The following is a 23,188-nucleotide window of genomic DNA, read 5'->3' on the forward strand; positions in this document are numbered from 1 at the left end:
ATTAAATTTAGTAGCTTTTACTGGTGTGTGCCGTATCTTTAGTGGGATTTATCAACTATAGCTCCAGTCATTGCCTCTGTGTACATTTTATCCTTGAAGTCTTTATTTTCAAAGGTGTACTTCCAAAATAAGTAGTTAATACTGCTATTAAGTCATCATCTTTGATAAACTAAAAAGTCTTCTCATTCTAAGGTGTATCATTTAATTTTTGTGTTGAGTCTTGAAACTCTGTTCTTAATCCTTTCAAATTAATCTGCATGGCTTTTCAGTTGTAGTCACCAAATCAGACAAGTCCACTGACACACTGGGAATATATTTTCTTCTGCAGCTGAATTTATTCTTTTTATACATTTGAAGTGTTTTTTCTGTTATACTTTTATCTAAAGTTAAGTACAGATACCACTAGGAAAGTTGCAGAGGGCAGGGAGCCAGGCTCTTTGCAGTGGTGCTCAGTGGTAGGACCAAAGGCAATAACCACAACCTGAAACACAGAAGATTCCTTCTGAGCATCAGGAAACACTTTTTACTGTGAGGGTGACTGAACACTGGTATGGGTTTCCCAGGACGTTTGTGGATATTCAGAAACCATCTAAACAGGGTCCTGGGCAACTTGCTTTAGATTGCCCTGTTTGAGCCTGTTTAAACCAGACAACTTTCAGAGATCCCTTCCAACCTCAACCATTCTGTGATCACTTCCACTTTTACACGAGTTAATAAAAACATGTTCTTGCTGACTGTGGAGTTCTGTTGAAATGTGTTATCTGTAGTTAAACTTGACTCAGGATCTTTTACTGTGGCAAATCTTGTAGGATATCCAGAATATCCTCCCCCGCTATAATTACGTCTTACAAACTTGAAAATGTGTTGTCATAGCGCCTGTATTACAACTGGTATTATGCATATTTCACTAACTAAGCAGTGCAAATCCTTTTGCAACAGTTATATGTCCATTTAAATTTTGCTTGTTTTCTTATCTTAATTTCCAGGTAGCAAAATCATTAAGATTAAACTGTGTCTTGCATTGTTAAACAATTACTATGTTTTATAGGGTCCAGTGGAAACAGCAGATGCTCTGTATTTCCTCTTCACACGTGTGTTTTCCACCAATATTTTTTTTTTATTATTTTTCTGTGTTAATTTTCCATCAGTATTGTTTATTAATAAGTGTCCTAAAGCAACATTTTACAGACAAATCCCACTTTACTGTGAAACTCATAACACAATTAATGTTATTTGATAACCTTGTTTAAAAGTGTTACCTTCACAATGTATTTTTCACTCATACTAATTGACATTGTGGATAATCACAGCTGTTTTATTAGGGAGTTAAAGGAGTCATCTGCAGTTGTCAATGACTGCTGAAATTATGCTTTTTAGATTCTGTCTGTGGCCTCATCCACTGCTGTGGCCTCTCAGTAGCTATTCATAGCTAGCTCAGTTGGGATTCTCAGCGTAATGACTAACTTGCCTGTGGAGAGATCAAGGGAACTAAATTCTGTAGGCATTGTCCCTATACATCAGAAGCACAAAACAATCATAGTTATTAAAACATGTCTGGAAAAGGGATTTTAGTGCCCTTTTCTATATTGCTGCAAAGGCTCAGACAGTGGAAGATTAGGTCTTTGGATGGTAGCATGGAAAGTTAAAAGCTTCTTTCTGTGTTTCTCACAAGAGTGCCCTAGTTAGTGTATTAGAAGCACTACTGAGTGGACTGTTCATTCTGCTGTGAAGTAAAAAAAATCAAGATTCACGGGACTATAAAGAGCAATTAAGCAACAAAATCAGTCAGAATAGGGAGAATCCTGAGTTTTAGACCTTATATTAATATTACAGGTGGGGATTGGTCTCTTCTCCCTGGCAACCAGCAACAGAACAAGGGGACACAGTCTTAAGATGTTCCAGGGGAGGTAAAGGCTGGATGTTAGGAGGAAGTTCTTCACAGAGGGAGTGATTGGCTATTGGAATGGGCTGCCCAGGGGGGTGGTGGAGTCACTGTCCTTGGAGATGTTCAACAAAAGACTGGAAGAGACACTTAGTGTGCCATGGTCTAGTTGACTGAATTGGGCTGGGTGCTAGGTTGGACTGGATGATCTTGGAGGTCTCTTCCAACCTGGTTGATTCTATGATTCATTGTGTTTGGCTTTACCAAGGGGATCATGGTTAACACCTTTTTTTATTATTATTTGACTTTAAATACAATTGTAACCACAATAATGTAAGAATCAGAGATGCTTAGTAATGGGCATGGATTTAAAAACCTAGAAGGTTGGAAGTTACTGATTTGACCAAGTCTGTCTAGTAGTATCTAAGATGTAATTATAGCTTGAGTGCAAGGAAGAGGACTGAAAAACAGCAAACTTGGCCTTTATCTTAAGGGCTAAAAAAAAAGGATAGAAACTATCTACCAGTTTACCTTCAGTTCTTGGAAAAATTAAGAATGAGAGCGGTTCCAGAAGTAAGTAGATGAGTAACAGTGATTTGTCAAAAACTGGCTAGGTCAACTTAAATTTAATTTCTTTCTGTAAATGGTGATAAGTAGTGGACAAACCAGGTGTAGATGTCATATCTTGATTTTTAACCATGTTTTTATAACCATACTTTAGACATTCACTTAAAATGTGAGAAAAACTAACTATAATCAAATGCCAGAAGTGGTGATGGAAAATCTACATACAGAAACTAACCATTCTTAATGATGCACTGTCAAAAGATAAATACATGGAAACAGGCATCCTTCATTGGTTCATCTAGTCTTAAGCCAATTAAGTGTTTTCATTGAGGACTTTTGGATATTGGTGAATCTGAACTTTACGGGTCCCTAAATTGTGACGTGTCCTGCATAGGTCTAATGGCATGAGATGCTTCTCCATCTCACTGAAATTTTTGGTTTACTTACTCAAGACTAGCTGCTATTTTAGTCTCAGACAGAAAACATACCACTTCAATTTAGTGTGATACTATTGTTCCAGGAGTCTTTTCTACTGCAATGCTATTTTTTGCTTCCAAGAAGACAATTGCTGTGGTTTAACCTCAGTAGGCAGCTGAGCTCCACACAGTTGCTTGCTTACTCTCCCTAAGTGGAATGGGGGAGAGAATGGGAAGGGTAAGAGTGAGAAAACCATGCTTGTGGCAGGTTCCTTACAATTTATCAGTATTACAATGCAGTATTTGTTTACTGTCTTTTTTAATAGTGCTGTGTCCTCTCAGTTTGAACAAAGAATTTTGAGTTTATTGTAAGATAATAATTTTAAGTAACTCAGTGTGAAGTGAGAAATGCTTTTATTTTGTAGGACCGGGGACGTCATTGAAGCTTCCTGGAACTAGCCAAGGTGGAGGCCCCAGTCCAGCTGTTAGGTATGTGATTGTTTACTTTTTACAGATGAACAAATCCTAAATTTAACTTCTGAAAATTTTAAGTGATATATATATGTATTTAAATTCTCTATCAATAAATACTACTCAACTTAAGGATAACACGCTTAACATCTTTCAGCACTGGTTAGACTGCACCTTGAGTGCTGTGTCCAGTCCTGGGCCCCTCAGTTTAAGAAAGATGTTGAGATGCTTGAACATGTCCAGAGAAGGGCAATGAGACTGGTGGGGGTTCTGGAGCACAAGCCCTCTGAGAAGTGTCTGAAGTAGAAGTGGAGGCTCAGGGGAGACTTTATTGATCTCTACAACTACCTGAAAGGTTGTAGCTGGGTGGGTGTTGGTCTCTTCTCCTAGGCAACCAGTGTCAGAAAGAGATGACAGAGTCACAAGCTGCACCAGGGGAGGTACAGTCTGGGTGTTAGGCAAAACTTCTTCACAGAAAGAGTGATTGGCCATTGAAATGGGGAGGTGGTGGAGTCACTGCTCCTGGAAGAAAGAGACTGGATATGGCACTTAGTGCTGTGGTTTAGTTGATTCAGTGGTGTAGGGTAGTAGGTTTGACTTGATGATCTTGAAGGTCTTTTCCAATCTGGTCAATTCTGTGATCTTCAGGCCAGTAACTCAATCAGGAAGACCTATTACAGGATTTGTGAGACCCAGCACACAAAGTGGACGGCCAAGTACTATGGAACAGGCTATAAGAACACCTCGAACAGGCCTCACAGCTCGCCCCATTACTAGTGCTTCTGGGAGATACGGCAGGCTAGGAACGGTATGTTGCTTTTTCTCAGAATGGTGGTTTTCCTAGTCATAGTATATGGTCCAGATACAATTGTAGCTGACTTGAAAGCTGCATCTAAACTCAGATTTGAAGGAGGTGGAAGTTTTTCATTTTTAATTGAAATAGTTTCCAAAGTAGAGTTTGAAAATATTACTTGTTCAATGTTTACATTAAAAATATACATAAATTCATATAAATTCACATGTGTGTTTGTTTTCAAAATTAATAAGCTTTAACTGGTGCAAATATGCAATACAGATTAATGTCATGTTAATGGCAAGATGTGTTGTCTTCTCACTATCACAGTTATGAACTCATCTTCCTCAATTGCTCTTGCATAATTTTTTGTTACGTCTCAATCTATCTAAAAAGTTAGTCCAAGCTGCATGCTTAGGCTCATTATGGTAATAGTGGATGTGATGGTTTGGGTGTTCCCCACCCCCCTCACACTTTAGAAATCACCCAGACTAGACTCAGCTGGCTTTGGAAATATAAATGAAACTATTTATTTACAGCTAGCACAATATACAAGCAGATATTTACAGTATATACAGAAATATACAAAAATATACAAGGTAAAAAGTAATACAGGAACACAACTTCCCTCCCAGAAACCTGAGTCCCCAGGAGGGGCTCTCAACCACCCCTGCACCTTCTCCCTGCCCCTCTCAACCTTACCCCAGTCCTAAAGAAGAATAGAGATTCGGCCAAGAGGTTATGAAGCAAAGTGTGTTAGGCCAAATGGAGGGTGAGGTTAGGGAATAAGTGTTGCTCAGTCAGAGCCCAAGGCAGAGTGAGAGAAAATGGTGAGAGTGTTATCTAATGTTTTCATTTCTCCTTCCCAAACTCCTTTGTGAGACTCTGAGGGAAGTAGACATCACCATTGTTTTCTTTTCACAGCCTGTAATCTAGTTCTTCTCACCAAAACATTCTAGCTAGCTTCAAATTAGCACAGTGGAGACAGGGGAGAGAAAAATTAGTTCCAGGAGGTAATTCATGCAGCCTGTTTCAGGGACTTTATGGGAGTAAGACAAATTCTTAGCTTTCAGAAAAGATAAAATTCAATAAGAGGCTGTACTACACAGCAGAGCAATGCACCTAGAAAAAGTGTCGTGATTGGGATGGCTTTTTTCATATACTACTAGTATTTTGAAAGTTTTCAGGGGAAGTATAGAGTGTATTTCCATTTTGAAAAAGTCTTTCTTCCCACCAGGCTTCAATGCTAACAAATCCAGATGGACCTTTCATAAATCTGTCTCGACTGAATTTAGCAAAATATGCTCAAAAACCAAAACTGGCAAAGGTACGTAACACTATTTTGGTTAGTGTTGTGGTATCTGTCCCTTATTTTCTGACATCATTGTAATGCAACTGTATTTGTGATTTGGAAAACAATGATGAACTGTGGTGTAGATAGTTAAAAAAAATAGTACGTTATTTCTCTTTTGACAGTGATTACCAGACTTGAAAATATGTCTAAAAAGATTATGTTGAAAGTATAACCTAGGAAAAGCATTTGTATAGTATAAAATATTTCATTGATAAATAACTTTGAGCCGTGCATATAGGAGTGGCTGAGGGCAAATAAAACCAATAAAAGCTAGGAAGAAGGAAAAAAATCAGCAGAACTCTCTTTGGGATCTGAAAATGTGGATCTGTATACAAATAGATGGCAACCCTGGCCTAAAGATGTTCAAAGGGTTTGTATTTATCCTTTGAGTTTTATGGCATGTGTTAACACTTTTATGTATTAATACTTCATTTTTTTGTTCATAGTTCCTCAAGTTCAGTTAAGATCTTTTGACTGACAGCCATTGAAAGAGTCTATCTGCCCATACAGTAGAATTATGCCCACCTTACAAATTTGAGATCTGAGTGGAAAGGAACTAAAAGCTGTGTAGTTATTTATCCCTTAGTGGCCTTTTGGTTGAATCTTTCCCCAACACAACCAGTTAATTGTATAAAAGAGGATATTTTCTGTGCATGTTCTGTTCACAAAAAAAAACCCCAAAACCAGTAATTGTGCTGAGTCCACCAACTCACTTTACACAAGGTATTAAACAACCCTCAGGCATACTCTCAGGAGCTATATTTGGCTAGCAAACTAGAGTTGCAAGAACCCATATATTTAGACTATTTTGAGAAGCAAAATGAACACTGTTAGGAAGCTAATAGTACCTAATAATCTGCTAGTGGAAATTAGCTCCTCCAGCTGAAAACTTCAGTTAATTTAAAAAAAATGATTAGCAAAATCCTTTGCTTTTTAAAATATAATTGAGAGTGATGTAGAACATTGCTTTTCAGTCTGGTTTGCAAAAGAAATATATTTTATGTGATTGTACTGTGCTCTTTAGTTGCTCCTCACAAGGAGCCAAGGTGCCTTGGCCTCTTAACCAAAACTAGGTAAAGAACAGATATCAAATATAGTGAGTTCCAGTGTAGCAAGATAATTAAAGACTTCCAAAATATCATCTGAGGGCAGTTAGGAGTGAGTTCTTTATCAGTTCTGCAAAAAATACAGGCCTTTTTTCCAGCAGTCAGCCAGCACACATGTTATTTTAAATCCACCAGTCTGTAAATTAGGGAGAGTGTAAGGAATTTAGAAAGGATCAAGAAACACAAGACACATCTGTAAAAATCTGAGCTTAGTTCTGCTTAAAGACAGCTAGCTTTTGATTCTGTTTGGTAACTATGTATTATTTGTGAAGGTAGGTTAGCTATGAGATGAAATACTTACAACAGCAGCTCTCAGGAATGTCAAACTTATGTAATTTTAAACGTTTTGATTTTTAATTATCATTTTCTGGGGCAATGGTGTAGCTCTGACTTCCTCCAGTTTCATATGAAAAGAGGCTTAAGCAAAAACTGTACAGCAAGTCATAGAAACATCCGTAGGCAGCAAGTGTACTTGTCAGTATTATGAAGCTAATACATTATGACAGTAACATTTCACACAGAATGTAAGATCTAAATTTAAAGTTGGAGCTACATGGATTTTTTTTTTTTTTAACAAGACAGTATTAAGGCTAAATTCAAAACAGGAGATGAGATTCAAGACAGCACTCTGTGTTAAGAATCATTCCTTAAAGTTTTAAAACTCTTTGAGTTGTTGCGTCTCCCAGGTGCAAAAAGGTGATGTCTGCCAACTATTAAATTCACATAATTGGTCTGTGTATTCATGTTGGTATAAACTTCTGCATACTTCCTCCTTATGTGTTTGTGAAGTATGCTCATTACATCTCTTTTTTTTTTAAGTTAGATTATCCATCTTTCCATTGCATGTTCTCTTTTGAAGTAATTAAAGACTGGAATTTGAATGCAAAAAAAGATAAAGATTCCATTCAATTGAACCTTGTGTTACTGGTGTCCATACTATATTTCTAGGAATAGAGGCTTCTGATCTCCACTTAGTTATCTAGCTAGTATCTTTCAACATCATTTTAGGCACTTAAAATGTTCCCTCCACCATTAGCTTTTACATCCTCTGCTATATCCTAGTGCAGAACAAGTACTGCAAGGTATTATGATTTACTTAACTACACAAGAGTAAACAGATGCAGTTATATTGCTGTACAATTGTTGGCTTCTGAGCAGTTGTCACAGCACAGCTGATGCATGTAAGTTTCTTTAGTTTTGATATGACAATGGTGTGTTTGAGTTTCAGAAGTGCAGTATTGTTAGTATTTATCATTCACAAATTAAAAAAACCAAAAGGTGTTCCTTTACAGACTCAAAAATTCTGTAGGTTTTGTATTTATTTATTCTTCCCTCAGGCAAAATTTGCTTAGCTTGCATTCTTAGTAAACCTGTGTTTAAATAGATTTTGCACTACATAAGCATCTAACTATACATTTCAAAAAGCCTTTGTTAGATAATTTGTTGATTTTACAGTTAAAAAGTCATTAAAATGGTACCAGATTTTCAAATCTGTTTTTAGTTTCTAATTGTAGCTGCCACTGTTTGGGGTGGGTATTTTAAGTGACTTTGAGGGCCAAAGATATGGAACAATTCCACTAATCTCTTGAATCAAATGAAGAATTAAAATGTTGTCCTGTAACGACAATTATAATTTTTTCTATTCAAATCTTAATTAAGAGTTCAGGTCAGCAATTGTGATGTATGATTGCTTTCACAAGGAATTAATTTCTGCTTAATGTAATCAATAATATTATCAATTTTTATCTTCAAATGTAACAATGTTTTAAATGTTCTTCCCACAGGCATTGTTTGAATATATTTTTTACCATGAAAATGACATAAAAAATGTGAGTAATTTGTACAATAGACTTTCAGTTTTTCTTAAGTATCATTAAGTTATTTCTGTCAATATTCTCCTAAAGCTCCAGGTAGTACATCACATCTGAGTACAGAAGTGAAGGATTAAATTGTATGTTTGAGAGAAATCCTTGGGTATTATAATTTGCAGATACCAAGACATACACTGTTATTTTGAGAAGCAAAACACTGTAATGCCTCAAACTAGTTCCCTCATCTATGAATATGATTCCACCTTAGCAGAATTTACTGGACCTTGAGCAGTAGCTTAACCTATATCAGGTAGGTGAACTGCCTAGAAAGTTGAGAGTTCTTGAAGCTTGAGAGAAAGCAGTAAGTTACAGAAGACTGTCCCTTAACAGAAGGTCAAACTATCCTACAAAATAGTTAGTGATTGAATTGAACATCATTTGACATTGTAAATTATTGAGATGCTTGTTTATGCATTTGGGTGAATGGAAAGAAAAGGTATTTGGTGAAACTGCAAAAAAAAAGTCATTAGAATTCTAGACACTTTCAAGAAACTTAATTCCATATGCTGAGGTGTTTTGTTGTCTCAAAAGAAAAAATATGTCTTCCATATGACTTTTTTATAACATTTATTCTCCAAAAGTTGTCTAATTAAGCAGTTTCTCTCCCAGTCTGTCCAGAATATTTCTTCTTTGCTTCTTGTGTTACTGTACTGAATGGGTAAGATCAACTTAAGTTTTCAGAAGTGGATAATGGTTGTGCAATTTTTTGGCAGTTTGCTGAGGAAAGTAATTATTCTATTGATAAAGTGTTGAATATTTAACTACTGTTAGATATATATTTACCCAGTCCGAACTGAATAGAACTTTTTGCTTGTTGTTAGTTTGAAAGAACTGTTTGTGTTAATACTGCATATGTGACTAAATGGTTACTGAGTATTGTGCAGTACTGCTAACTGGTGTGTGATTAGGTCTGAGGTTAAACTCTTCAAAAAAAAAAGTTATTGTTGACATAGATCAGAACTATTTCCAAATGTATGGCTTTTTAAGCTAGTATCAAATGATTCTAGGTGCACACTGTCAATTTATTGCATAGCATTCATTTAAGAGGATTGAATTGCAATGAGCTATTAACTCAAAATGTGGTTGGAACTGCAAGTGCAAATGTCAGAAATGTCAGAGAGAAATTACAGTTAGATTTATTCTGTTATTGGGTATGAAGAAAGTGCCTGGGTTTTATGCCACCAATTAAAATTTATGCTGTTTGTTACTGAGAACTGAGTTCACTGAGAATGAAAGGATTACTTGGTAAGATACCACATATCCCTGTGATCTGCACTTTAAGGATGTGCAAGATCTCTAGGCTAGACAGATAATTTTATAAATTGCAATGAATTTTCCAAATGCTCCAGAAAAAAAGCCTGTGAGATGTATTTACACTGTATTGCATATGTTTTACAATCCTTGCAGAAAATCCCAAGTCACTGTTTTTCATTTTGTTTGTTTGGGTTTTTTTTATGTACCCTAACCATTGGAATAAACATCTGCAAACAAGGAACTGTCAGCTTAGTCACACTGTTCATTGTCTAGTGAGGGGAAGATCAACACATTTAGCTAATGATAGCTAAGTAATGTCATGTTGAACAGTACAAGGTGCCTTTTAAATGTAATGTGTATCTTAGGAGAGACTTTTAACTGTTCACTTTGCTTTCTCTTGTTTGTTTTCATTCACTTTCTACACGATTCTCAATGTAATTCTATTCTCCAAAGTGTCCACCCTTGATTTTTGAATCTCATGTACATTCATTTTTTTTAATTTAAGAAAAAGTAAATGTTTTAACATCTGCTTAAACTTGTCTTCATTTGTTATTATTCACCTTTCCTACAAATAGCATTTCACTAATTTATTTTCTTGCTTCTTCCTGAAAAGAATTTGGTCACGTAGTATTCAGCAGAGAAACAACACATATGTTAATGGTTTTAAAGTTGATTTGGATCTTGCCTGGATGACATTTGCTAGGACATTCACTAACATATCTTATGTCTTTGCTTTATGTGCATGTGATGGTTTGGGTGTTCCCTGCCCCCCCACACTTTAGAAATTACCCAGACTAGACTCAGCCAGCTCTGGAAACATGAATGAAGCTTATTATTTACAGCTAGCACAATATACAAGCGGATATTTACAGTATATACAGTTATATGCAGAAACAGACAAGGTAAAAGGTAATACAGAAACACAACTCCCCTCCCAGAAACCTGAGTCCCCAGGAGGGGCTCTCAGCCACCCCTGCACCTTCCCCCTGCCCCTCTCAACCTTACCCCCGTCCCAAGGAAGAATAGAGGTTCGGCCAAGAGGTTAAGAAGCAAAGGTGGGTTAGGCCAAATGGAAGGTGAGGTTAGGTCAGTCAGCAGCCCAAGGCAGAGTGTGAGAAAAAATGGTGAGAGGGTTATCTAATGTTTTCATTTCTTTTTCCCAAACTCCTTAGCGAGACTTCTGAGGGAAGTAGACATCACCATTGTTTTCCTTTCACAGCCTATGATCTAGTTCTTCTCACCAAAATATTCTAGCTAGTTTCAAACTAGCACAGTGCTGCTGTGTGATGTTGCATGTTCTTAAAAAGAAGAACATTTTCCTGCATGAGATTAAATGAGATGAAAGAGCTTGGAAGGCTTAGAAGCCTGGGAAGTTGGGGTATGCTTGTGACTACACAGACTGAAAAGCCTCTACTTGTGGACTTCTTGCATGGGTAGAATTGGAAGACTGGTTCCTGCAGTATGGCAGATAAACATGGAAGTAGTAGTGATGGTATTTTTCCTTTGTCATTGCGCTGAGCTGGAACATTCTGAAGCAAAGGCAGTTTTATCATTTATGTTCTGTTTAGTTGTGCTAGTTTGAAGCAGGGTAGAATGTTTTGGTGATAAGAACTAGATCATAGGCTGTGAAAGGATAACAGTGGTGATGTCTACTTCCCTCAGAGTCTTGCTGAAGAAGAAATGAAAACATTAGATAACACTCTCCCCATTTTTCTCACACACTCTTCTTTGGGCTTCTGACTGAGCTGCATCTCCCTAACCTCACCTGCCACTCACCTTTGTTTCTTAACCTCTGTTCTTCTTTAGGACTGGGGGAAGGTGTAGGGGTGGTTGAGAGCCCCTCCTGGGGACTCAGGTTTCTGGGAGGGAAGTTGTGCTTCTGTATCACCTTTTACCTTGTATATTTCTGTATATAATTGTATATACTGTAAACATCTACTTGTATATTGTGCTAGCTGTAAATAAATAGCTTCATTCATATTCTCAGAGCCAGCTGAGTCTAGTCTGGGTAACTTCTAAAGTGTGGGGGGGCAGGGAACACCCAAACCATCACATTAGTATTCAGCCAATGTATATATACACATACAAAAAAGACTCCCAGTTTTCAGGTGAGAAATATCTTTACTCAGTGTGCATCATTCATCTGACCAAATAATGCTAGGAACTCTGTTCAAATTGAAAGTAAATACATCTGTAATCTATCAATTACCAGAAATGTGGGGATGCAAGAAGAGAGAAGCACTGAACTTTTTCAGCACTTCAAAATGTTTTCAAAAGTTTTTCAGATTATTTAATGAAAATTAAACTCTTATCTGAAAAAAGTTACTATCACCCTGTCCATTATTGTTCCTGATTTGCTTCCCTCCGAAAATATAAGTAATTAGTAAGTGGCTTTCTGTACACTTTGAGCTATTTCTAAAAGTCATGCTATGTGCTGAATTATGTAGAATCATAGAATCAACCAGGTTGGAAGAGATCTCCAAGATCATCCAGTCCAACCTATCACCCTGCCCTATCCAATCAACCAGACCATGGCACTAAGTGCCTCATCCAGTCTTTTCTTGAAGACCCCCAGGGACGGTGCCTCCACCACCTCCCTGGGCAGCCCATTCCAATGTCAATCACTCTCTCTGGGAAGAACTTCTTCCTAATATCCAGCCTATACCTCCCCTGGCACGTCTTCAGACTGTGTCCCCTTGTTCTATTGCTGGTTACCTGGGAGAAGAGGCCACCCCCCACCTGGCTACAGTGCCCCTTCAGGTAGTTGTAGACAGTAATAAGATCACCCCTGAGCCTCCTCTTCTCCAGGCTAAACAGGCCCAGCTCCCTCAACCTCTCCTCATAGGATTTGTGCTCCAGGCCCCTCACCAGCTTTGTTGCCCTTCTCTGGACATGTTCCAGCACCTCAACATCCTTCTTGAGTTGAGGGGCCTAGAACTGGACACAGTACTCAAGGTGTGGTCTGACCAGTGCTGAGTACAGGGGAAGAATAACCTCCTTTGTCCTACTGGCCACACTGTTCCTGATGCAGGCCAGGATGCCATTGGCTCTCTTGGCCACCTGGGCACACTGCTGGCTCATCTTCAGCCTACTATCTATCAGTACCCCCAGGTCCCTTTCCTCCTGACTGCTCTCCAGCCACTCTGTCCCCAGCCTGTAGTGCTGCTTGGGGTTGTTGTGGCCAAAGTGCAGAACCCTGCACTTGGCCTTGTTAAATCTCATCCCATTGGCCTCTGCCCACCCATCCAGCCTGTCCAGGTCCCTCTGCAGGGCTCTCTTACCTTCCAAGAAGGTAAGAGAAGGGCAGTTTAAAAGACTTGTCCGATCTGCTTTTTTCAGCAGTAGACTGACATTGCGTTCTGCCATTAGTCACAGGTGGGTAATGATGACAAGATGCTGTCATTAGGAAGAACAGTGTGTGTACAATATATACTTGGGGCTAGAAGTCATGACCTCTGGTATTTCCTTGGTTCTTTCTGATACTCTTACGTAAATACTCTGATAGAAATCTCTTTATAAAGGAATGGTGTTAGATTTGCAAACTACAGAAATCTGTAAGACATTCACCAAATTGACTGTGGCTAATTTAATTTACTCAGCTATGTTATAGACTATCCTGTGCTGATTTATCTTCAAATAAGACTTTAGTCAATAACTGTTGCTGGGTGAATTACTGCCATTCAACAGCATGTGAAACAACAGCAGGTACTTGCTGTCGTTTCCATCTACTTAATCTCTTGGTGCATGCAGTACTATGTATGAAATTACTACGTTTCAAACCAAGTACATCTACCTGCCAATCCACAGTCTGTGCTGTTTTTGTCTTGTGGTTATTGATACAACTGCCCCAACATTCAGCAATGCACAGGAGTGCAGGACAGGCATAATACTTGCTACTGCTGTTACAGACTGGTTTCTGTTAACATGTCTTGCAGATTGAACATTGATTTGTACCTAAACTGAGCAATTGAAGTTTGCAGCAAATGTAAATTGAAGCATGCTAGGAATTGATAGGGACATGGCAAGATGAAGGCTTTGACTTTTAAAAGGTCTAATTTCATCAGTTTTCTAGCATTTCAAAGGCCACGTTGTCAAAAAGATTTTGTTGTAATACCAGCAGAAAGTCCAACTACTAGCACAGAAAAAACTGACATTGATGTTTACACTTTTCAGATAAGTAATTTTAGAAATATTGATAACATGCAGTATTTTTGGATTAAAGTTTGTGATCACTTGTTTAGTACCCAAAACAGGGGTTTCCTAGTCCTTTCCTACTTTCTTAATAGGAAAGTACCTAATTTCAGAAACTTAACTTCAAAGTGAAATCATGCTTTTTTTTTTTTCATTATGTTAACAATAAGATCCCAGTGAGACTTTAGGATCTTCACTGACAGATAAACTGCTCAGCTTAGTGTCGACTAAGCCTGAAGCAGTCTTGGTTCCCACTTTACAATAGCAGCCAGAATAGTTAGCCTTGCATAAAATAGTTATCAGAAATAATACAGCACCAGGGAAAAAAAGCTGAATGTGTAGCTATAGAAGAGGTTGTTTTCTGAAATCCAGTCCTTCTTTAATGCTTGTTATTGGAGTGTTCTAAGGAAAGGTCTCTGAAGCATGTTATTTGCAGTATGATCCTTACTCATAAGTGTTAGCTCACGCAGCATTAGAATCCGGTGTGGTATTTGACAGACACAAATAATTTATGTATTTGTAAATGCAGCAAAAGTAGTTAGTGTTTTAGCATTAACTACTTTCCCAAATGTTCTTAGTACTGGGATAAAATTGCTTATATACCTTCAGATGAAAGAAATTATTTTTCTGGAAGAGGAACCACTAATTTCTGTCTCAAAGAAAGAAACATCTTCCTTGTTATACCTGCAGCTCCAGGAGACCTATTGTGCAATTTATGAAGCCACTAAGAAACAAAGGGCAACTAAGATTAAGAGCTGCCATGTCAGGCCTTCAAGGATTCCATGTAGCTGGAATAAATAGTGATTTCAAAGCTGTAAACTTTCCTCAGTATTTTTTCTCCAGTCACAGAGGCAGGGGATGACTATTGTCTCTTTGTCTTTGAGAACAACATCAATGCAGCTACTTAACCTGAATTGCTACAGAAAACAAATCATTCTCAGAGAGACAAAAGAAAGCAACTTGTATAAGTTGTCATAGCACTATGATTTTGCTATGCAATGTCAAATATACACCTAATGATGACTTGCAGCCTCATTTTGCTAACAAGAAGAACAGGAATTAAACTCAGATGTAGGACACAAAATTGGGATTTCTCTGTTATTTCTAGTTCATTTTTTTTCCTGGAAATTATTGGTTCCTCAGCTATTTAGTGGCTGGTGCACAGAACCGTTCGTAACAGATAGCTGGTTTCTCATTTCTGTGAAACATATCATTCTGCAAAATGTTTATAAAAGCAAAGCAAGTCCATTCTTTGCTAGAAAAATACTGCTTTAAAATGTTTTAAACTGTTTCTGATGATATCATTAAAATACGACAAACAAACATAGTATAGTTTTACTTGTTTTAAACAACTTTTAGTGCAAAAGGATGGGAAGCTTGGAAAAAATATATTGGCTTGCACAAATATTCTGTGTTCTGAAGCAGCACTTCAGGAATCTGATCAAATTAATTTTCTATTTCTTTCTTGAAATTGCTATAAGTTGTTTAGATTACATGGTTCTTATGGGGACAGTTTATCATTTCAGCTATTTTATGCGCTAAAGTGTTTACTATTTTTACATAAAAGCAGTTCCCAAACCTCAGGTGAACCATGACTTTTCCAAACTTTTTTCCCTTTACAAAAACCTTCACGTTGCTCACTTCATATTCTTTTTTATAAAAGGTTGAAGGTGTTCATAAAAATTGAAGGTATTAATATCATGTATTTGTTTTTGAAGGCTCTAGATTTGGCGGCCCTTGCCACTGAGCACGCACAGTTCAAGGACTGGTGGTGGAAAGTCCAGATTGGGAAGTGCTACTATAGGTAAGCCACTGTTCATTTGTTGTATAATTAGAGATTGTGAGAGTGGGATGTGGCCTGCTGGGTCTGCTGTGCAGTGCACAAATAGTTGAGTAAGTATTTAGTGGAGAGCACTGTGCTTACAGTTAATTCTCAGTAGATATACAGAGAGATGATGTTTGAGGTAAAGGCATCAACAATGACTACCTTTAAGTAACTCAAAGTTGTGTATTCACTCTTATTAATGTGTCAAATTGTTTGCAAACTATTATTAAACTGGACCACACAAAATTAATATTGCTGTATTATCTTGAGAAATTAAGTCTATAATCAATAAGGCCTTCAGATTGATAAAATAATAAAAAGTTAGATATTCATATGAGATGCATTTTGGCAGAGGTACATTCCCAAGAAGTGTCAGTTCCAAAGATGTCAAAACCTCAGGGGCTGGCACCTTGTAATCTGAGCATCTGATATAAATGGCTTAGGAGTATCCTGACATTATAGAGCAATTTGCCTCTCTGAGGAAAGTATGGCAATGGTGGGATGAGAGCTTGTTGCAAGTCATTCAGAGTGATTGCAGAGGATTTAGCTATGATTCTAACCATTGTCATCCTCACAGGCTGCAGGGGAATCTCTACTCTTTCACCTGGAGCGTTTCCTCCCCTTTTTCTTCACTGACTTTTTCTGCAGAGCTGTTTCTCTCGCATGTTCTTGCTCCTCTCTCCAGCTGCAATTCCCTCCCGTCCTTTCTTAAATATGTTGTCACAGAAGCATTACCATCATTGTTTGATGGACTTGGCCTTTGCAGTGGCCCATCCATGTTTTAGCTACCTGGCATTGGCTCTGTCAGACACAGGGCAAACTTCTAGCAGCTTCTCACAGAAGCCACCCATGTAGCCCTGAATGTCGTGAATTTGCCTTTTTCATAGTTGTGCTAGTTTGAGGCTAGCCAAAATGTTCTAGTGAGAGAAGTTAGATTACAGGCTGTGAAAAGAAAACAGTGGTGATATCTGCTTCACTCATAGGCTTGCTGAGATGTATAAAAACAAGAACACAGAACATAGATAACGCAGGGGCTCTCTCCTGCAGCTGGTGCTTGTACTTTTCTCCCTGGCCTGTCTTCTGTGTAACTAATCCTTCTACTTTTTAACCCCCCTGGCCAATCCTCCAAACTCACCTTGCATGTAAGACAAACTCTGGGATAAGGTAGAGGAGTGGAAAGGAGGTGGAAGGGTGGTAGCCCTTCCTGGGGACTGGGGGCTCTGAGAGGGGTGTTGTGTTTCTGTATCACCTTTTCCTTGTGTATTTCTGTATATAGCTGTATATATTGTAAATATCTGCTTGTATATTGTGCAAAGCTCTAAATAGGAGGTTTCATTACTTTATTTCCAGCTGGCTGAGTCTAGTCTGGGTGATTTCATAAGAGTAGGGGGACGGGTAACACCCAAACTGTCACAATAGTTTTTAATGGTTGTCTTTAATATGTCTAGCTACATGGGTTTTCTTAACATGCTCACAAGTATGACATTGAAATATGCTTTTGGTCAGTTCATGTCTGTTTCATTATTGAATAAGCTTTTCTAAAACCAAAACAAGAAACAAATACCTTCTCTGCCTATCTATTGTCTCTTTAGGTTAGGATTATTTCGTGAAGCTGAAAAACAATTTAAGTCAGCTCTCAAGCAACAAGACATGGTTGATACAATCTTGTATTTGGCAAAAGTAAGTCATAGATTTGCTTATTTAACAATCAAGTGGAATTCCTTACTATCTCTGAGAAGTTTGTACACCAGAACAGCTGAGTATTGCGCTTGACACACCACTTAGTAGTGTGTGATTTCCATATAGACCTGAGGCAAAGCTTGCTATCAGTTGAAGCTGAAGTCTGTAGTTTACAAAAAGATTTTGGAGCTTACATATTTGACAAAAAAAAAAGGTAATATTTTCCATGGCTATTTTCTGTTCTTTAAACTCCAAATGAGTGTTAGATGGCTAAAGAATTATTGGAGTTCCAGTGTGAAGAACAGTGTAGCTGTATATGGTCTCTGTGGTCTCCTAGGAAAATAAAGTAATAAATCAGTGAAGAGTGAAGCTCAAAGTCAGCTTCACAAGCAAACTCAAAACACAATGAGCTTAAAGGAAGTAGAGACCTTGAAACAGAATGTTCTGTCAAAATAAAGGCATTAAAGCTTCAAAAGACTGAGTAGCACAGCTAAGCCTCAGATTTACTTGTTTACCAGAGTGCACATAAGATCCTAAATATTTTTTCCTAAGATGTTTCAAAGAAGATGGCCTGTGAGAAATTAGAACTATTTTTCTTCTCCTGCAATCAATTGGTCTTTACGCCAGCTGTCTCAGGCCTCTCCAAAAGTCATCACTACTAGTGGATAGCTCGAGATAATCATATTATGATACTTGCTTTATATTTGCATTTCTTGGGCAATTTACATTTTGTATTTAAGTTATTATTATAGCTGTCTGGAGACTCATCTTCAATACAGCAGTTGTAGTTAGCTTACTCAACTGAACTTAGCAGTTTTAGAGTTCTGTCACTCGTTGAAGTCATTTTGCAAAACGTGAGCTACACAGACTGATTAAATTGGCAGAGTAATTGGATTAATAAACAGTGTTTCTTTATGGGAGATACACATTCTCCCTGCATCATTATTAACTCAAGTAGGATCTGCCTTTGAACTTCTACCTCCCACTCCATAGACCAGCTCGCTCAAGTGTAAAGCATCTCACAACATGATTTAGTGACTGTGGGTGGACAGGCAATAGAGTAGGGCACTGAAATATAGCTCAATCTGACAGTACTGAAAAGATAAGACTTGAATTAAACAACTATTAATAAGAATAATGGAATTGTCAAGTTCTGTGCAAACAGACCAATACTATGCTACCAACTACATTTTGTTTATAGATTTTTTTAACAGCTATCTAGTTTTCAAAAAAAGTATTTTCTGGAAAGCTAACTCTCCCTTGAAATGTTAATTTATGAAAAGATATTTAAAAAGAAGCAAACAAATGAAAAACCCCAAACAAAACTCTCTTTAAAGAAAGGCTGCTGAGACGTTACAAAGTATTTAATGACCCAGAATAGCTGAAAAAGGGATATTTTTTACCAGGGATAAGAGACATACAAAACAAAAATGGAGCTATTCTGTGTTTAGCATCCAAAGCTTCATGACTACAGTTTTAGTATCCTGAAAGATCAGGTCACACCCAAAGCAGCTCTGAGTAGGTAGAAGTTGTCCCACATGTCTTTTAATAGCTTTTGATACTTATCTTGACAGTAGCTCTACAATCTGTACAGATTCTGGATAGTGTGATATGCCACTGGATATGGAAATTGGGTAGTAGAGTACTGTGGCTGTGTTGCCTTCATGTATTATTTGCACAGAGGATCTGTAGCAAGTGTCTTTGGAGTGAACTTCTAGATGAAGCTATAGAATGGACATAAGTCACAATATTCAGAAAATGTACTTCATAAACAAGCACAAAAAACTTTAAAAAGTAGGATGTAGCCAAGGTTCCTGTCCTCCATTTGTTATATTTGTTACTCTAAGAATGTGAAGAAAAGTTGAAGTTCTTCTCAGTTACATTATGTATTCTCTTTCATCTGTGTACTTTCCACTGAAGCTCTTCATATACTAATTTTGTTGTAGAACACTTGCTAGAAGAAAATGAGGACCATGACAGTCACAACAGAGACAATTAGATGTGCTGTTAAGGGACATAGTTGAGTTAGTGGTTGGACTCAACAATCTTAAAGGTCTGTTCCAACCAAAATTATCTGATAATTTTGTGATTCTCTGATTTTAGTTCAACATTTAATGCAGACATAAAATTAATTAGAATCCACTGCATAGTTTATACATAAAAAACTATATCAAATGACCTGAAGTCTGTTTTAGACAGAACAGCAAGCCCAGCAAGAGTGCATTAGGAATAAATTGTTAAAGCATGTTCACTGATGGTGTTATTAGTGCAGTCCAAGTCTACCAAGTACCATATAACAAGTTAACCATGGCACAGCAATGTGCCCTTGTGGCCAAGAAGGCCAATGGGATCCTGGGGTGTACTAGAAGGAGTGTGTCCAGCAGATCAAGGGAGGTTCTCCTCCCCCTCTACTCTGCCCTGGTGAGACCTCATCTTGAATACTGTGTTCAGCTTTGGGCTCCCCAGTTGAAGAGGGACAGGGAACTGCTGGAAAGGGTCCAGTGGAGGGCTACAAGGGTGATTAGGGGACAGGAGGGCATGGCTTATGAGGAGAGGCTGAGGGACCTGGGGCTGTTTAGTCTGGAGAAGACTTATAGGGGATTTGATAAATGTTTGTAAGTATCTGAGGGCTGGCCAGGAGTGGGGGGACAGGCTCTGCTCACTTCCTCCCTGTGATAGGACAAGGAGCAACAGGTGTTAAGTTGCAGGAAAAGAGGTTTCACCTCAAAACAAGGGGGAACTTCTTGACTGTAAGGGTCACAGAGCACTGGAATAGGCTCCCCAGTGAGGACGTGGAGTCTCCTTCTCTGGAGACTTTCAAGGCCTGTCTGGATGTGTTCCTCTGTGATCTGTTAGATAGTATTGTGCTGCTCTGGCAGGGGGTTTGGACTCGATGATCTCTTTGGGTCCCTTCCAACCCCTAACATCCTATGATCCCTCCAAAAACCCCAAACCCTCACTCTTTTATTGCATTTCACAAGAAAACATTCATTTTGTAGCTTGATACGGGAAGTGTAATCGATTTCTTCTCACCAAAACATTCTAGCTAGGTTCAAACTAGCACAATGTGTCAGAATACCAGTCACAGATTCTTTCCCTTTCTTATTCATATCAAGTGTTAGCACTATTTAATGTAATATTTCTCCAACAACAGCACTCAGAACATTCCCATTTTGCTACCCAGTGGGAGACAGATTTATTAATCTAGCCATCTAGTTTCCCAAAGTTAGCTGTGAAGAGCTTTTTCTTTTGCTGTAGCTGTATTTACCATACCTCACAACAGGAGGGCTTTAGCTGTCTCCTCTGACAGCTGCAGAAGTGGTCTTAATCAACATGTTGATGTCCTCTCTCCAATTCTCACACAAGAATATCGACAACACACACTGTCATAATCAAGACAGAAGCCAAATCACAGAGACCATAGTGCCCTTGTTCTGTTACAGGATATTATTGTTTGTGACAAAGGAGGTTGGCAGAGCAGGAAGGAGATTTGCAAATGTCGCTGTTGAGTCCTGTTTGACTAAAGTGTGCTGGTATTCCAGCACAGTAAAGTTGGAGATAGATTTCTTTCAAGCCTAAACATAAATGTTAAAAAATACAATAAGACAGGCAAATATTCAAGATACCAGTGATACCAGTGTCAAAGTATATTATGTTGATGGGATGATAAGTAGCAATATACTTTTTTTGGTGTATAAGTAATGTCCAGATGAATTAAAAATGTCTAGAAGATAAGCATGTAATTTTAATTATCTTCATCAGCCTATTTGATCTTCACTACAGAGGTTTTTTCAGTATTCATCCCTTTGTTTCCCCAGTATTCTTCACCATTTCAGCTAATGATTTACTGCATAAAGGGAGGTGTCATGACTCTCTTTTTGTGTCCCTTGTTAAACAGCAGTACAAGTGTAAAAGTCAAATGTTTGACATTTATATTTGCTCTCTATTTGCATAGGTGTATTTGCGCTTGGATCAGCCTGTAACAGCTATGAACCTTTTCAAGCAAGGCTTAGATCGATTTCCTGGAGAAGTAACTCTTATTTGTGGAATTGCCAGAATCCATGAGGTATGCACCTGCTATGCAATTCTTATTGTGATCAAGGCTAGCTGCCTGAGCAAGGAAAAAGACCTAATAGTTGAATGTAAGGTCATAAAAAAAACATCTACGCTGATTTTTGGTACTGCAAATGCAATGACCTGTAGCAGTACTCAAAGATACCAAAGTGATGTCAGGGGAGCCTTGCAGTCTTAGTTGCTTCAACGGTTAACCATCCTGGTGTAGTCCTGTTTACCCTTGTGCAAGTTTGAAGCTAGCTAGAATGTTTTGGTGAGAAGAACTGGACTACAGGCTGTGAAAGGGAAACAATGGTGATGTCTACTTCACTCATAGGCTTGCTGAGATGTATAAGAGCAAGAATCCAAACACAGATAATGCATTTGGTTGCTGCCTGGGCTTTGGGCTGCACTTTCTCTAACCTAACCTGATTAATCCACCTGCTTCCTAACCCCCCTGGCTGACCCTCTGTTCTTCCTTGGGCACAAGGCAATGTCTGGGGTAAGGTAGAGAGGGTAACTGTATATACTGTAAAATATCTGCTTGTATGTTGTGCTAAGCTGTAATTATAAAAGCTTCATTCAATTTCCAGAGACTGCTGAGTCTAGTCTGGGCGATTTCTGAAGGCAGGGGGGGGATAGCACCCAAACCGTCACACCCCCTGACACTCAGAAGGAAGTCCATTTTAAGTCAAGTGGTCCAGATATTGTCCATTTAGCTAGGTCTAGTTTATATGTTTCATTACACTGAAGCTGCTGAAGTCACCCTTCTAGCAGGATTAAAAGCAAAACAGTCTACTTGATGATGTTGTCTTTATTAGCTCTGCGTTACTGCTAGGTTTTTAAACCAGAAAACAGCTCTGAAGAACAGTTGGGATGTGAATGTTTCTTAGTTTAGGAAGTAGATGTTGTTTCAAATAGGATTAATTTTAGCTTGGTAACTGTGTATTTTGTATTTTAAAAGTATGTATTCTCAAGTGAAACAGAGAACTTAGTACTGTTTTTCTCTGAAAGTTGGTAAGGATGCTATTTGCTTTTTGAGAACAAATGTTTCAAAGTCATGAATTTTTAATTTATTTTGTCTACATTCATACTTGGCATTCTTTCCTGTTCTCATCATTTCCATCTAACCCCTAAGCATTAATCCATTTTCATATTAAATCCTTTTTGTCCTTCAGCAAGAATAAAACAGCTGCGTTTTTGGAGGCTTTTCTTTCTGAATTGTTAAACAGTTTTTATTATGGATATTATTTTGCAGAATCATACATAAGATTGCATAACCCTTTAAGGAATTAGTAAAGAGCAGCATATAGTTGACAAGATCTAGTTTTGCAGTGACACCTGAGTGCAGGATTATAGCTTCATTAGCAAAGATTTGTACTGCAGCACAGGGCTGTTCTCATTACACAGACTCACAAGTGGAGTATAAGCATCAAGCAGATTAGTCAGAGCTTTTCTTCCCCATCACTACCTTTTGACAGTAGGAAGAGTTGTAGACATTTTTTGTGTTTAAAAAACCCCACAACATTATTTTTAAAGAGACTGCTTTAGTACTATTTCTTTTAATCACAGGCAATATTTGTTTTCATAGCTAAACATGCTGCTAAGGTTAAATAAAAGCATATTCTTTAACCATGTTGAGAGTACAGTGTATTGGCAGCACACAGCAGAATTTATTCTCTTAAAGCAGAAATGTGCTTTCATCTTTTATTTTCTTGATATGGG

At 38.0% G+C, this 23,188-nt stretch overlaps 1 protein-coding gene across 1 annotated transcript in view; it reads left to right on the plus strand.

The window, feature by feature from the left end:
• The window catches only part of TTC8 (tetratricopeptide repeat domain 8), a 48,086-nt gene that overhangs the window by 15,625 nt on the left and 9,273 nt on the right, over window positions 1-23,188 (plus strand). Inside the window, exons 4-10 of the mRNA XM_064151423.1 lie at window positions 3,291-3,354; window positions 3,985-4,144; window positions 5,367-5,456; window positions 8,374-8,418; window positions 15,624-15,709; window positions 17,323-17,410; window positions 21,366-21,476. Coding sequence (XP_064007493.1) covers window positions 3,291-3,354; window positions 3,985-4,144; window positions 5,367-5,456; window positions 8,374-8,418; window positions 15,624-15,709; window positions 17,323-17,410; window positions 21,366-21,476 — 644 coding nt within the window. The remainder of the gene's footprint in view (window positions 1-3,290; window positions 3,355-3,984; window positions 4,145-5,366; window positions 5,457-8,373; window positions 8,419-15,623; window positions 15,710-17,322; window positions 17,411-21,365; window positions 21,477-23,188) is intronic.

This window comes from Pogoniulus pusillus, chromosome 1 (genome assembly GCF_015220805.1).
Source record: "Pogoniulus pusillus isolate bPogPus1 chromosome 1, bPogPus1.pri, whole genome shotgun sequence".
Taxonomy (NCBI): Eukaryota; Metazoa; Chordata; class Aves; order Piciformes; family Lybiidae; genus Pogoniulus; species Pogoniulus pusillus.